Source organism: Petaurus breviceps, unplaced genomic scaffold, assembly GCF_028583685.1.
Source record: "Petaurus breviceps papuanus isolate PSGF00001 unplaced genomic scaffold, PetGlider_PUasm1.0 91041, whole genome shotgun sequence".
NCBI lineage: Eukaryota > Metazoa > Chordata > Mammalia > Diprotodontia > Petauridae > Petaurus > Petaurus breviceps.
The window spans coordinates 22,080,677-22,096,185 of NW_027187400.1; the positions used below are offsets into that span (position 1 = coordinate 22,080,677).

The following is a 15,509-nucleotide window of genomic DNA, read 5'->3' on the forward strand; positions in this document are numbered from 1 at the left end:
TGGGAGAGAGCTTAGAGCACAGTGTCAGAGCTGGGAGAGAGCTTAGATCCCAGGATACCTGTGCTGGAAGCAAGCTTAGAACACATGATATCATCACTGGAAAGGATGTCAGAACATAAGAGTGTCATAGCTAGAAGAGACTTCTGAGCAGTGCTTCTCAAAATATGATTTGGGGAACCTTGGGGGTTCCTGAGACTCCTTCAGAGGATCCCATGAGGTCAAAATGCTTTTCACAATAATACTAAGGCATTTTAATGTCAAATACAGTAGAGCTTAATAGATATAGCCTACATAAACAAAAGCTCTTGGGGTGGGACAAGAAGTCCTCAATAATTTTTGAGAGTATAAAGGGGTGCTGGGTCCAAAAAGTCTGAGAACAGTTGTCTTAAAAGTAAAGGGGTAGGGAACCTGCAGCCTCAATGGTCCTCTGTCCTCAAGTGCAGTCCTTTGACTGATAAGGCTGCCCTTGAGGACCCAAGGACCACATGTGGCCTTGAGCCGCAGGTTCCCCACCTCTGGTATAGAATTTCAGACCTAGGAGGAGCCTTGGAGCATAGAATGTCAGATCTGTAAGGAAACTTAGAACATGGAATATCAGATCCAGAAAGGGCCTTAGAACATGGAATGTCAGATCTGGAAGGGGTCTTAGAACGCAGAATGTCAGACTTAGAAGGGCACTTGGAACAGAAGATTTCAGCTGGACGTTAAAATCAAATTCATTCGCCTGACTGTACAGATGAGGAAATAATGACTGTAAAGAAATGCTTGGACAGGGACCAGCAATTTCCCATCTCAGCAGAGGTTTGAACTGAAGGAAATGCGTTTTGACTTTAGCAAGAACTATTTAATAAAAAATGAGGAAGAATGATCTGAGAATAAAGGGTGTTTAACTGGGGGAAAGGTTTTACTAAGGGAAATTGCTTAAATCTCTATCCTGAGAAAAATTTCAGAAGAATAATCTTTTAGATTACCATGGGGATTTAGTTGTAGTTTCTAAACATCCTAAAACTCAGTACCTCATTACATTCTCATAATTTCCCCAAGCAGGTCCTTAGGGCGGATTCGTACCATATCATCATTGTTTGTCAGATGATCAGAGAAGTTAACTTTAAGGTCATAAAGCCAGATGATTAACAGCCTGAAGGAAGAATCCTTTACCTCACCCTCAGCAAGGCAGATTCCAGCAATCCTTAGGCATAGTCCGGCCTGGAGGCAACATGTGATCAAGGTTCCCTCCAAAGAGGCTTTGAGCCTCCAGGCCACCACATGTCTGGACTTGGCACAAGAAATCCCTATATCATACTGATCTGGCATGAAAAATCCAAGAAATTCCTAATTAACTAGAGGGTCCAGTCATTAGGACAGTGGACCTGCAGTCAGGAAGACCCAGAGTTCAAGGCCAGCCTCAGACACTTACTAGTTGTATGACTCTGGGCAAATAACCTAGTGTCTGTGCTTTCGTTTCTTCATCTGTAAAATGGGGGTGATAGCACCTACTTCCTAAGGTTGATGTGAGGATTAAATTTTAGAATTTTTATACATCACTTTGCAATTGAAGTACTACATAAATGTTAGCTATTATTCTTATGTTTTATTATTAAATGTTGTCCTTCTAAAGTGCTATCAAAAAGTGGCCCTCCTTGAGTCTTAGATGACTGACTGCTTTGCTTGCTTTTAGCCCTGACTCCTCGAGGCTGGAAGAAGCAGGCTCTGGTTTGAGTCAGTCCCATTACTTATTAATCTCATGTGACTTTGGACAAGTCCTTTACTCTCTTTGGGCCTTGGTTTCTTCATCTGTAAAATTTATGATCCTATGATTGTCTCTTATGGGATAATAATATTCTTTTATATTTATATAATGGTCACCAGTGTAGTGTAGTTGATAGACATAGAGTCAGGAAAGACCTGGAGTCATTTCTAGCCTCACATGCTTAGCTGTGTGGCCTCAGGCAAGTCACTTTGCTTTTTTGTGACTCAGTTTCCTCATCCATTAAATGAATATACTGGACTAGATGGCTTCTGACATCACAGTATATTTGATCTCTAGTATTGGTGTCTATGAGCAGGTAACCTCTGCATGGGTATTCTACAGCTCCTTGTCAGTAGACAGAATAAAAATGGTAAAAATTCCCATTCCACATCACTTTAAAGTTTTTCAGTTTTGGTCGCATTCTGCCATTTTGTCAGGGGTGAGCAATGATCAATGTCCTTCCCTCGGGGGAATGCTCCAGGTGATGCCAGGTGCTACTGGATAGTTGGGTCTATTTATGATCTTAGAAAATTATCTTGAGAACTGAGAGGCCAAATGATTTTGCCTAGACTTTTCCCAGCTCCAAGGACTATAGCATATAACCTGGCTCTCTATGTCTCTAACTCTTTCTGCTTCTTCTCTAAATCCCTAAGAAGTGGGGGAGAGGGGGGGAAGAAGAGGGACACTGGGACTCAGAGGGGCAACTAGGTGGCACAGTAGATTAGAGCTTGGGCCCTGGAGTCAGGAGGACCTGAATTCAAATGTGGTCTCAGATACTTACTAGGTATGTGGCCTTGGGCTGCTGACTTGCAGAAATGAAAGAAAGAAAAAGAAAGAAAGAAAGAAAGAAAGAAAGAAAGAAAGAAAGAAAGAAAGAAAGAAAGAAAGAAAGAAAGAAAGAAAGAAAGAAAGAAAGAAAGAAAGAAAGAAAGAAAGAAAGAAAGAAAGAAAGAAAGAAAGAAAGAAAGAAAGAGAAAGAAAGAAAAAGAAAAGAAGAAAGAGAGAGAAAGAGGAATAGAGAAAGAGAAAGAGGGGGAGGAAGGAAGGAAGGAAGGAAGGAAGGAAGGAAGGAAGGAAGGAAGGAAGGAAGCAGGCAAATATTATGATCTCCATGTTCACAAATGAGGAAATTGAGATTCAGAAAGAAGAACAGCATGCCTAAGGCCCAAGGAGCTGTCAGAACCAGAACTCAAACCTAGATTCTCTAACTCTAACCAGGCCCACAGCTTTTACACCCATACCATACCACATTTTGGAGAGAACCATCAACCCTGAGTTAGTGACCCCTCTTCAGAGAGAATTCACTAGGCACAGCCTTACCACCAGACCCAGCTCCCCATGGGCCCCTATGACTTTCCACCATTATGACTCACTGGAAGGGGTGGGTGTGTTTGTTTCCTGGCCCTCCTCCCTCTTCACAATCCTCTTCTGGGGAGAAAAAAACCTAAGATTAGGCCAGAGCCCTGAACACTCTCCACTTTGATTAACAAAGACAGAAAAGGCAGGGGGTGGGGAGAGAATGGCATGACTCCCTGGGAAGAGTTGACCATGGATGGAAGATTCTGGGATAATTAATTCAATTCAACAGGTATTCACTGTGGGCAAAGTAAGAGGCACGATTGCCTGAGAGGACTGGACTTTGGAGTCGGAAAGACCTGAACTCAAATTCTATCTTTAACACATATTGACTATATGACCTCCACCAGTCATCTAATCTGTCATAACACTAGGCATTTCTCTATCAATCAATCTAGCCAGGAAGCATTTATTAAACACCTCCCGAGCCTGACACTGTGCTAGGCACTGGAGATAGAGATACAAAAGGCAAGTAGCTCCTGTGTTCAAAGAGTTTATAATACCTTAAGGAGAAAATACATATATATATATATGTGTGTGTGTGTGTGTGTGCGTGCGCACGCGTGTGTGTGTGTATATATATATATATATAATAGCTAACACTTGTATAGTCTTTAAGGTTTGCAAAATGCTTTACAAATATTATCTCACCTGATCCTTAAAACAGCCATGGGAGGTCAGTGCTATTATTGTGCCCATTTTGCAGATGAGGAAACCAAGCTAAATGAGTTGCCTAAGGTCACATAGTTTGTAGGGTCTGAGGCCACATTGAGGTTCCCCTGACTCCAAGTTCAGCTATCTATCCACTGGACCCCTCAGCTGCCTTCACATAAGTATATTCAAGACAAATACAAAGTAATAGAAGGTAGAGGAGGAGAAGGCAATGATCTACGTCTTTCCTAAAATGGGGTGGCCAGAACAAGCAGGATGCTCACCTCCTTGGTCTTGGACGTGAGATCTCTCTATTGATACAGCCTAGGCTCACATCTGCCTTCTCAGTGGTTCTATTAGAGATCATGGATGCATATCAGGCCTTCAGTCCAAGAAAGGTCTGTTCCTTTTCAGACAAATTGATATCACCCTGCTTTCTCCATCTTGTATTTTTAAAATGAATTTCTGAAAGCAAGTGTAAAGCTTTATATGTATCCCCATTAAATGTTAACTTACTAATTCAGGCCTAATGTTAGACCATCAATATCTTTTTGGAAGCCTATCATCTAGTGGTCATCATCTTCTCCTTTTTCTCTTCCTCCTCTTTTTCTTTCTTCTCCTTCTCTTCCACTTTCTCCATCTCCACTTTCTCCTCCTTCTTTTCTTCCTTCTTCTCTGCCTTCTCCTCCTTTTCTTCCTCCTCCTCCTCCTTCTCTATCTTCTTCTCCAACTTCTCCTCCTCCTCCTTCTCCTCCTTTTTCTCCTCTTCCTTCTCCTTCTCCTTCTTCCTCTTCTTCTCAGAGAAGTTGACTAGCTTGCCCAAACTGACATGGCTAATAGCAGCAGAGCTGGATTCAAGCCTGTTTATACTCTGCACTACTCCTTTTTCTGGATGAAGCCTCCAGATCCCCCTCTGGTCATCACCGACCTGCTGCGATCAATCATCAATATGAATTTCCTGCTTGCACTGAACAAAGCTGTGCCAATAATATAAAGGAAAGTGGCATGCTAAGATCTGAGAACTTTGATCAATACAAGGATCAATCCTGACTTCAGAAAACTGATGATGGGGCCTGCCTCTTGTCAGTGAGGTGGTGGACTAAGGTGGGGAACGGGGCATGCATTGTCAGAAATGGGCAATGTGTGCATTTGTTTTGCTTAGCCAAGGTTCTGTTGGGCTGGAGGAGAGGGATGGGTGGGGTTATTGGGAAGTGATGCTGGTGTTAAAGAAAAAAAAGGCATCACTAAATATTAAAACAACCAAGCCTTGTGCTAGACCTCAGAGGAGAAGGCTCAGGGTTTCCCACACATACAGTCCCAGAGTCTATGCCCTTTCCCTCTGACTCCATTTCAAGTATTCAGTATACTGTGTTCTTTTTCCACCCCCTAACATATGCACACCTCAGGAAGCTCTCAGATGTCTGATAATACTTTTAGAAGAAGGATTTGGAGCCAGAGAATAGAATGCCAGGGCTAAAAGAGCTGTGAAGACACAGGATGTCAGAGAGAGGATATAGAACCTCAGTGTTGGGAGAGACTTTAGAAGACAGAATGTGAGAACTGGGAGGGATCTTAGGACACAGAACCTGAGAGCTGGGAGGGACCTTAGAACACAAAATGTGAGAGCTGGGAGGGGGGCCTTAGGCATCATCTTATTTAAAATCCTCATTCTACAGATATGGAAGGAAGTTGCCCGGGGACATACAATTTTTAAGTAGCAGAGTTTAGGATTCGAATCTAGACCCTCTGATCTAGTGCTTTTTTTTTATACTGCCTTTGTTTCCCTTCTCCCTCCTCTCGGTTGATTCTCTTAGAGTGGAAGTAAAGACTTGGATTGCTGGAGGAATTTTCTATACCCGTAAGTGAGGAGACAATATTTAGAGGGAAGGGACTCAGTCACATAGAGGCTGCTGGGTTGGTCAAGGGGAGGAAATCTGTAAGAAAGAGAAGCCCTGGTCCCAGGCTCCACAGGAAGTCTTTCTCAGCTCCTCTTAGTGTCTTCCTTCTCTTAATGAGTTTCTAGTTATCCTGTATATAGTTTGTATATATTTGTTTCGCATGTTGTCTTTACCATCAGATCGTGAGCTCCTTGAGGGCAGGGCCTCTTTTTGTATCCCCAGGGCTTAGCACAGGGCCTGGCACATAGTAGGCATTTAACAGAAGTTTACTGACTGAATCCCTGCCATGCCTACACCACCAGCCCTGTTGAACATTATATGTCTCATGAGGTTAGACAATGTCTGCACCTGATTGCAGAAAATACGAAGACCAGCGCAAAGAGCAGATCAGTAATCTCCAGTGGCCCTGGAGCTGAATGGGGCAATCAGGGAAGACCTCTTACAGGAAGTGGCCAACCCTGGAGCAAAGACCTCTACATAAACACATCTCAGGGATGTTCCTTTCTGCCCTCTGCCCCACCACAGCCCCTTCTCCACCTGAGGATGCCCACAAACGATCAATCTGACGGCTATCTGAACCACAGAACTCAATGAGGCTTGCTTAGCACCCAGCTTCCCCTCCCAGCTCCCCAGGTTGTGAGCTGAGCCCCAGCAGGCTGTCAGCTGTGGGCTTCCGGCCAAGTCACACGTGGGGTTCATTCTGAGTCACTCACAGTCGATGGCCAAGTCACGGTCCTGGGGGTTGGGGACAGGCAGGAAACGTGTATTCGGCAGGGTGTGTGTGTGTGTGTGTGTGGAGGAGTCTTTGATTATCAGGGGAAAGAGTCATCTCCAATCTCTGCCAACCTGGCAAAGCAGGCAGCTTGAGGTTAAGAGAGGAGACAGAGAAATAAAAACTCCAGGAAAAAGGTAGCAGGGGGAAAGAGGCTTCCTTTCTTCCCTGTAGCAATAGCACACCCCATTTCCTAAAAGTACATAGAAACATAGGGTCATAAATTGAGAGATGGATGGGCCCTCAGAGGCCTCAGAGGTCCAACTTATCATACAGAGAGACCACATAACTATCCCAGGTCTTCCTGACTCCAATCGTCAGACAGAATCCAGTCTCAGACATTTGTTAGCTGTGTGACCCTATGCAAGTCATTTACTCCTTGTCTGTTTCAGTTTCTTCAACTATAAAATGGGTATACCAATAGCACCTATCTCACAGGGTTTTTGTGAGGATGAAATGAGATCATTGTAAAGCATTTTGCAACCTTAGGACTTAACAGAAACGTGGCCTGCTATCTTCCTCTGCATATTGACACCTGCCCAACTCCTGTATACAAAAGTGCTGGGGAAAGCTGGACATTGGGGTACAGACCATAGGATCACAGATCTGCAGTGGGTAAGGATCTTAGATGCTATCTAGTCTTAAGCCCTTCAATTTACAGATAAGGAAACTGAGGTCAGAAGAGGTTGCCATTCAATCAACATCCATTTACTAGTAAGGGTTTACCATGGACCAAGCACTGTGCTTAAGCCCCGGTGAGACAAAGAAAAATTCCAAAATTGTTCCTGCCCTCAAGGAACTTACATTCCATGGGGGCGACAACATCTTGGTGTATGCACAGAGTAGATACAAGTAACCTTAGAGGGGAAGGTAGAATCAGGAACCAGGAAAGAACCCATCCAGAAGGATGAGTCTTGAAGGAAGGTAGGGATTCTAAGCAGTTTACTCAAGAAGACACAGGTAGTCAGTGTTAGAGGTGGGATTTGAACCCAGGACCTGTGATTCTAGAGCTAGAGATCTTTCCATTGTACCACATTCCCTCCAGCAGGGGCAGCTAGGTGGCTCAGGGGATAGAGTGCCGGGCCTGAAGAAAGAAAGACCTGAGTCGAATCCAGTCTCAGACACTTACTAGTGACCCTAGACAAGTCATTTAACCCCATTTACTTCCATTTTCTCATCTGTAAAATGAGCTGGAGAAGAAAATGGCAAACCACTCCAGTATCTTTCCCAAGAAAACCCCAAATGGGATCACAAAGAGTCAGCCAAGACTGAAACAATACAATGTCACTCCCAGGCCTCTGCTAGAGGTCAGGTGTCTGCCCCTTCCTAAGTGCCCCCTAGAAACTCACATCCATTCTCTGCTTCTAAATACAGTATACCTTCCAGCATGGCCAGGGCCTTCTGGGAGATTCTGAGAATGTGGGAAAAACCATCAAGATTCTATATTGGCTATTGCTTACTACCTGGGAATTAGCTAGCCCTGGCCCCCAATCCTCAGCCTATGCCCCAATTCCCTGGAGTAAAGGGCACCCAGACTTTCACTAACCCGATTCAACTTAAAGATACCATGTCGACCTTGTCTCAGGCAATCCGAAAGCATTTATTAAGCAGCTCTTAGATACCAGGCATTGAACTAAGTGCTGGTGATATAAAGAAACAGCAAAACCCAGCCCGGTCCTCCATCAGCTTAAGTGCTACTGGGGGGGTTGGGGTGGGGGGTGGATATGAGTAAGTTAATACAAAATATATCTGGAGGAGACAGATGGTAGCCTCAGAGAGGAAGACTCTGGCAGAGGGATTCCCAGAAAGGCAGGATTTGAGCTGAGTCTAGAAGGAAGTCAGGAGTTAGTTCTAAGAGGGATGAAGCTGGGAAAGTACTCCAGACATGGAAGACAGTGGTCAACAACAAAAATAATGAACACTTATTAAGCACCTACTATGTGCTTGTTGCCATGCTAAGTGTTGAGAATACAAATAAAAGCAAAAATGTAATCTCTGCCCTTGGGGAGCAGACATTCTAATACAAATAAGTAGCTTGCAAAAATACCTTTAACTGGGATTGGGAACAGATCTATGATTTGATTATTATAGAGAGCTCTCAGATAAGGAAATTCCCTCTGCCAATATAAATGGACACTTTCTCTGTATCCTATATTTTTAGAGAGTTGATTGAGTCACTAAGAAAGTGACTTGCCCAGGGTCACACAGCCAGTATGTGTCAGAGGTCAGACTTGAACCCAGGTATTCTAAGCTTTGAGGTTATCTCTCTATCTGCTATACCACAAAGTTTCCTTGCCCCCTAAATACTGGCAAATACAACTTTTTTAAAAAGCCAAGAGAGTCCAGCAGTTTTCCCCTTTAAAAAGTGCTGACTTCTTGGCTTCTACTCTAGCTAGCACCTCCCTGGAGATCTGGGGGTGACTCAAGGAAATGCCTCTGGCAGGCTGGCCACCACAGATTAGGAAATTTCCCTGGGAGCTAACCTCTTGGCTGATCCAATCCTAAAGGCAGGCCACTCCCTGTCCCCGAGAGGAGGCAGTCCTGGGTTCCTGGAAGGAGACATGGGCACCATTTTGGGAATCACATCCAGAAAGGAGGCCATACTGTCTGCCTCAGATACAGACAGAGAAGCCATCCTCCACTCTGGCTCCAAGAGCAGCCCCCAAGAATCCTAAAATAACAAGGCCATCCATCTCTTCCTCCTCCTCTGACTTTAAGATATCTGGAGCAGGTCTTGATTTCATTCCCTTCTCAATAAACATTGAGTCAATAAATATCTCAATAACTATCCAGTCCCCGGCTCAATAAATATTGTGAATATATGTGTCACAGGAGGCTGCATTAGTTTCTAACATCTGAATTGTTGCCTGTCCCACTTTTCACAAAGAGAATGAGAATTGGCAATGAGAACCTAGGGGGCCTCAGATACCACCTACCAGTCAGTCAACTGAATGAGTTTCTATTAGGAATTGGGCATTGAACTAGGTGGTAGGGAATACAAAAACTGAAAAAAATTAACTAGTCCCTTCCCTCAAGGAGCTTCCACTCTATAGCTAGTCCTGCCTGTATCTGAGAGTCAGCCAGATGTGATGAATAAAGCATGAGCCTAAGGATTCAGGAAGACTTGGGTGTGAATCCCACCTCAGACACTGAACCTCTTACCCTCAGTTTGCCCATTTATAAAATGGGTATGATCAAGATGGTGATAATAGGACCTATGGCACAGGGTTGTTGTAAGGATCAAACAAGAAAATGTATGTAAAGTACTTTGTAAACCATAAAGCCTGAACCAAGCAAGAGTTCCAATATTACAGCTTCTACTGCCAACTAACAGTCTCAGTCAGTGAAGACAAACCCAGCACTCTCAAGATAGCCCATTGGGACCATTCTTATTGTTAGGAACATTTTTTCCTCTGATATCATTCCTTAATTTGCCTCCTACAGCTTCCACCTACTGCTCTAATTTCTGTCCAGTGGGGTCAGGAAGAATAAGTCTATTTCCCCAACTATCTTGGCCCCACCCAAGTCCCTTATCCAAAGTCAACACCTCCACTTCCTTAAACCAAAACCTTCCTCTTTGAGGCTCTAGACAATCCTGGTGGTCCCCTTGGGGATGCCCTCCAGCTTAGCAACATTCTTCCAACAATGTCACACCCCAAACTGAACATGTACTCCAGCTGTAGTCTGACAGTGGCCCCCGTGGTTTTTGTGGCCTGCCTGGCCTGACCAGATCCCGTGACCACTCACACTCAACTCAGTGATATTCCTATCACCAGCATTGCCACAAAAGCTAGATTCATCACCCGACTAGTCTGTGTTGGCTTCCATCCAGAGTAACAAACTAGGGGACACACACACACACACACACACACACGCCAATTTTATATAGAGACAGTGAGGTGGCTCAGTGGATAAAGTGATGGACCAGGAGTCAGGAAGACTTGAGTTCAAATCCAGCCTAAGATACTCACTATCGGTATTACCCCAGGTAAGTCACTATCTGCCTCAGTTTCTTTGACTGTAAAATGTAATAGCACCTCCCCAGGTTATTGTGAAGATCAAATGAGATAATATTTGTAAAGCCCATAGTACAGGCCTGAACAACACACAGCTGGGCTGCTTGTGGCCCTCCAATGGACTTCAGGCAGTCCATAAAAAATGTAGAGGATGTAAAAGTAAAGATGTAACAAGTGCTTTGTCCATGCCCCACTTAACCCGCCTTCCACTAGTCACTGCTGTGCCCATCATGTAACTTGGCGAGCATGGTGCCACTGTGAGCTCTCTCCCATTTGTCATGTGACCCCCAATAACTAACCACTGTCATTCTGTCTCTACTCAGAGAGGAGTGATTTCATGAAAAATAAAAATCTTAAGTAATAAGAGTAATTAATTGAAATTCCCCCCTTTTAATACAGTTTATTTGCAAAATAGTTTAATCATTAATTATACCTTTATTTGGAAAGTGAACTTACTAAAAACCTACCTGCAGCCCCCAAAAATCCTGCTTTAATTTTGGCCCCTCCCTACTGCCGTTGTGCAAATCTGCTCCAGCACACAGTAGGTGCTAAATAAATGTTTTTTTTTAATTACTATTTTTGAAAATCACACAGGCAAATATAAATCTTAATGTCTTTATCTGCAAAATGAGCAAGAGGAATAGATCATTCCTGGTTTTCCTTCCAGTCCTGATCTTTTGTCCTATTTCAGTTCTAACATTCTGTATTTGCAGGTCCCTTTTGCCTCAATCTATGGCCTACACAGCTGGGTAGCGTAGTGGTTAGACTGCTAGACTTGTAGTCAGGAAGACTGCCTCAGTCACTCACTATGTGACCCTGGCCAAGTCACTTAACCTCATTCATCCTCAGTTTAATCTTCAGTAAAATGGGGATAATTATAGCTCCTACCTTCACAGGGTTGTCTTGAAGATCAAATGAGATCAAGCAATGAACATTTATTGTGAGCACTCTGTGCCAGGCAGTATACTAAGCACTGAGTATACAAAAAGAAGCAAAGAAGCTTGAATTCTAATGAAGGAGAGAGTTTGCAAGCAAATATATGTGAAGAAAGCTCCTATAAGGAGATAATGAACAGAGGGAAGGCTCTGGAATTAGGAGGGGTTGGGGAAGCCTTCCTGGGGAAGGTGGGATTTTAGCTGGGACCTGAAGAAAGCCAGGGAGTCAGTCGTTGAAGGAGGGAGAGTATTTCAGGCAGAGCGGACAGCAAGAGAGAATGTCCAGTATCCAAATGCCTTGTCCTGTTTGTGCAACAGCCAGGAGGCCAGAGTCATTGGATCAAAAAGAATATCCTAGGGAGTTGGGTGTAAGAAGACTAAAATGGTAGGAGAAGGCTAGGTTATGAAGGGCTTTGAATGCCAAATAGAGCATTTTGTATTGGCTCCTGGAGGCGATAGGGAGTCACTAGAGTTTGTTGGGAGGAGGGGACCTGCACTTTAGGAAAATTACTTTAGTGATTGAATGGAAGCTAGATTAGAGTAGGGAGAGACTTGAGGCAGACAGACCCAGCAGGCTATTTCAATAATCTAGGCATGAGGTGATGAGGGTCAGCATCAGGGTGGGGACAGTCTCAGAAAAGAGGAGGGGTCAAATTCGGGAGATGTTACAGAGGTGACATCAACAGGCCTTGGCAACAGATTCAATGTGGGGGATGAGAGATCCCAAGGAACCAGGATGACTCCTAGGGTAGGAGCCTGAGGGAAGGGAGGATAGTGTTGCGCTCTACAGAAATAGGGAATGTTGGAGGGGGCATGGTTTAGGAGGATAATATGTTCTGTCTTCGACATATTGAGTTTAAGATGTCTACTGGACAATCCAGTTAGAGATGTGTGGAAATGTAGTAGTGGAAATCAACAGAGAGATTGTGGCAGGATAGGTAGATGTGAGAATTATCAGGAGAGAGAGAGACAGAGACAGAGAGAGACAGAGAGACAGAGAGAGACAGAGAGAGAGAGAGACAGAGAGACAGAGAGAGACAGAGACAGAGAGACAGAGAGAGACAGAGACAGAGACAGAGAGAGACAGAGACAGAGAGAAAGAGAGACAGAGAGAGAGAGACAGAGAGACAGAGACAGAGAGAGACAGAGAGAGAGAGAGAGAGACAGAGAGAGAGAACCAGAGACAAAGACAGATCCATGTTAGCTGATGAGACCACCAAGTGAAATAGTATAAACTGAGAAGAGAACAGGGACAGAACCCTGAGGGACACCAACAGTTAGAGGGCATGATCTGGAGGAGATGAAGCAAAGGAGACACAGAAGTAGACATGTAGGCAGGAGGAGAACCAGGAGAGAGGAGTGTCCCAAAAACCTAGACAGAAGAGAGTGTCAAGGAAAAGATTGTGTTCAACACTGTCAAACACTGCTGAGAGGTCAAGGAGAATGGAGATTGAGAAAAAGCCATTGGATTTGGCAACTAAAAGATCATTAATAATCTTAGAGATAATGTATATAAAGGGTTTTGCAAACCTTAAAGGGATATATAGTTGCTAATTATGTTACTATGTTCTAAGGGCCCTCCCAGCTCTCATGTTCTGTGTTCTAAAGTTCCTCCCAACTCTGACAATAAATAATTCTTTTTTTTTTTTAAGCAATTGGGGTTAAGGTACTTGCCCAAGGTTACACGGCCAGTTATTTTGTGTGGGTGTTAAGTATCTGAGGCCAGAACCTATCCTGGTCCTCCTGACTCTGGGGCCGACAATAAATAATTCTAAGATTAAAAATAAGGACCCAAGAGAACAAAATATTTATGCGTTTCCCAGGGCAAGGAATTCCTGTGTCTCTGTCTCTTCCTCTCTCTCTCTCTCTCTCTCTCTCTCTCTCTCTCTCTCTCTGGTTTCTGTGTCTATGTCTCTGTGTATGTTTCTGTCCCTGTCTGTCCCTGTTTTTATCTCTCTCCCGCCTTTCTGACTCTGTCTCAGCCTCTCTTTGTCTCTCTCTGTCTTGGGTTAGCGATCTCTCTCGCTCTTATAAACACACAATACCCAGGTATTCTAAGAAAGAGGAAGAATATTCATGTAGGGCAAAGGAAATGTCTTGAAGAGCAAAGAGAGCTGGGCTTTGATGGCACCAGGTGTTATCTGTGAAGTGAGGATCACTCCGGAACAGAAGCGAGATGAAAGGGACTGCCTCCCCTCAGTCAGAAAAGAAACCGTCGGGGAGCTGCAAGCAGCTGGAGAAAACATAACCCTCGAAATCCAGGTCAACCGTAAGGATTTTGGAGGGAGTCCGGGGAGAAGAGAGCGCAGAACGGAAAGGTCGCGCATGGCATTTCAGCTCTGCCCCCCAGCCCCTGAGGGAAGCCTATGTAAGTTACTCTACCAGGCCAACTAAGGCCCCGGGGAGTTTCAGCCTCGGACCCTGGAGAGCGCTTGCCAGCCTCAAGTCCCGTTTTCAGGAGGCTTTTCAAAATTTACCACACTTCCCTCAGTTTTGGGAGGAAGGGAGTGCATGAATTATTCTCGCTATCATCAGTCCCATTTATAGATGGTGGAACCAAAGCTTAGAAAGATTAAGGACTTGTCCGTCAGCACTGGGCGCACGAGCGTCAGCGCAGAGCCCCAAACCCACGCTTTCCGGACTCCAACACAGTCAGAGCTTTGAAAGGCGTACAATCTAGCGCAAGCTCAGCCCCCGCGGTCACGCTGAGGCGGCACTGTCCCGGGGGCGCCGCCGGGCCAGCCAGACCCGATTTTCCGGCCCCGCGGTTGAGCACCAGGAAGACCTCCTGGGTGGGGCGGGGTAGGGGGCTGATCTACAGTCTGCGCCCAGCGGGAGCTCCAGACGCGCGTCCTCGGGAACCGCGTCAATGCGACTGTAGTTGGGAAGAGTTGGGCGCTAAACTCCCCCAGCGGCTCCTGCCTGGGAGCTCCGGTATGGATCTTTAAAGACCCATCAAGTCTAACCCCATCATGAGGAAAGTGAGAGAGATTAGAGAGAGGAAAGCCCAGAGAGGTTATGTAACGTAAGAACGCTCAGCGCATAAGTAGCAGAGCTGGTATTCAACTCAGGTCCCCTAACCTCAGTTCTAGGGCTCTTATCTCTACAGAAAAGGAGAGAGGAGCACAGGATCGAGTGGAAGGAGGCGCAGGGCTGACTTAGGGGGGCGCAGGGTTTCTATCTATCTCTATTATGAAGGGAAGAGAAGGAAAAGTCGCGGCAGAAGTCAGGAACAAAGTGCAGTCACCCACCTGGACCGGCACCGCATCCCCCAATGCCCAGAGCAGAAATCCGACGGCGAAAGTCAACCAGGCTGCAGGCTCCATCCCGGAGTGGAACGGGGCGGAGCACTGCACGTTACGGAGGAGGCTTGCACAGAGGTCTGGGCTAGGAAGGGCCGCCCTGCTCCACTCCTGGGACAGAAAGCAAAAGCTGCAGCCTGGGGCAGAAACAGCTAACTACTTGCAGGGCGGGAGAGTTCTGCCTCCCAGGGGCGGTGCAAGCTGACAGATCCGCCCGCAGAGTTAGACGTCTGTCCAAGGACGCTCTCCTCTCTTCCTCTGCCTTGCCCTCCCCTCCTATCGGAAGCTAGACTAAATATTCTACAAATTATCTCCTCCTCCTGGCAGCATGTGGTGAGGAGGGGGTACAGTGAGAGCAGAGGTTTGGGAGGGTTAGGAAACTAAATCATCTCGAGCATGTTGGTCCAGGTACATCTTCCCCCACTCCCTTGACCCTTCATGATGCTGGCCACGGCCCAGTATTGGCACGTCTCTCCTCTGAAACTCTAGGGACTAGAGAAACTGTGCTGTCTGAATAAACAGAAACTGCCCGCAGTAGCAGGAAGATTAGGAGACCAAGGTTCTGCCATTGGATAGGGACTTCCCCCTTCGTTTATCTTTAAAATGAGGGTGATATTAGCTTCTTGATGGGTGTAAGCATGCTTGTAACATGACATCAAGGATACCTTTGCCCTAGAGAATTTTCAGAAAAGACGCATTTGGGAGGAAAGGAGATGAGCAGGGCTATCCTACAGTATAGCAGAAATAAAACAGAAGATGACATTTTCAACGGGGAGATTCAAATCAGGACACTTTTTGTTTCTACCCCTGGGACTTTGGACAAGCCATA

At 45.3% G+C, this 15,509-nt stretch overlaps 1 protein-coding gene across 1 annotated transcript in view; it reads right to left on the reverse strand.

The window, feature by feature from the left end:
* TNFRSF1B (TNF receptor superfamily member 1B) overlaps window positions 1-15,098 on the reverse strand; it is a 53,687-nt gene extending 38,589 nt beyond the window's left edge. The window contains exon 1 of the mRNA XM_069079609.1: window positions 14,630-15,098. Coding sequence (XP_068935710.1) covers window positions 14,630-14,704 — 75 coding nt within the window. The 5' untranslated portion in view covers window positions 14,705-15,098. The remainder of the gene's footprint in view (window positions 1-14,629) is intronic.
* Window positions 15,099-15,509: the final 411 nt, after the last annotated feature.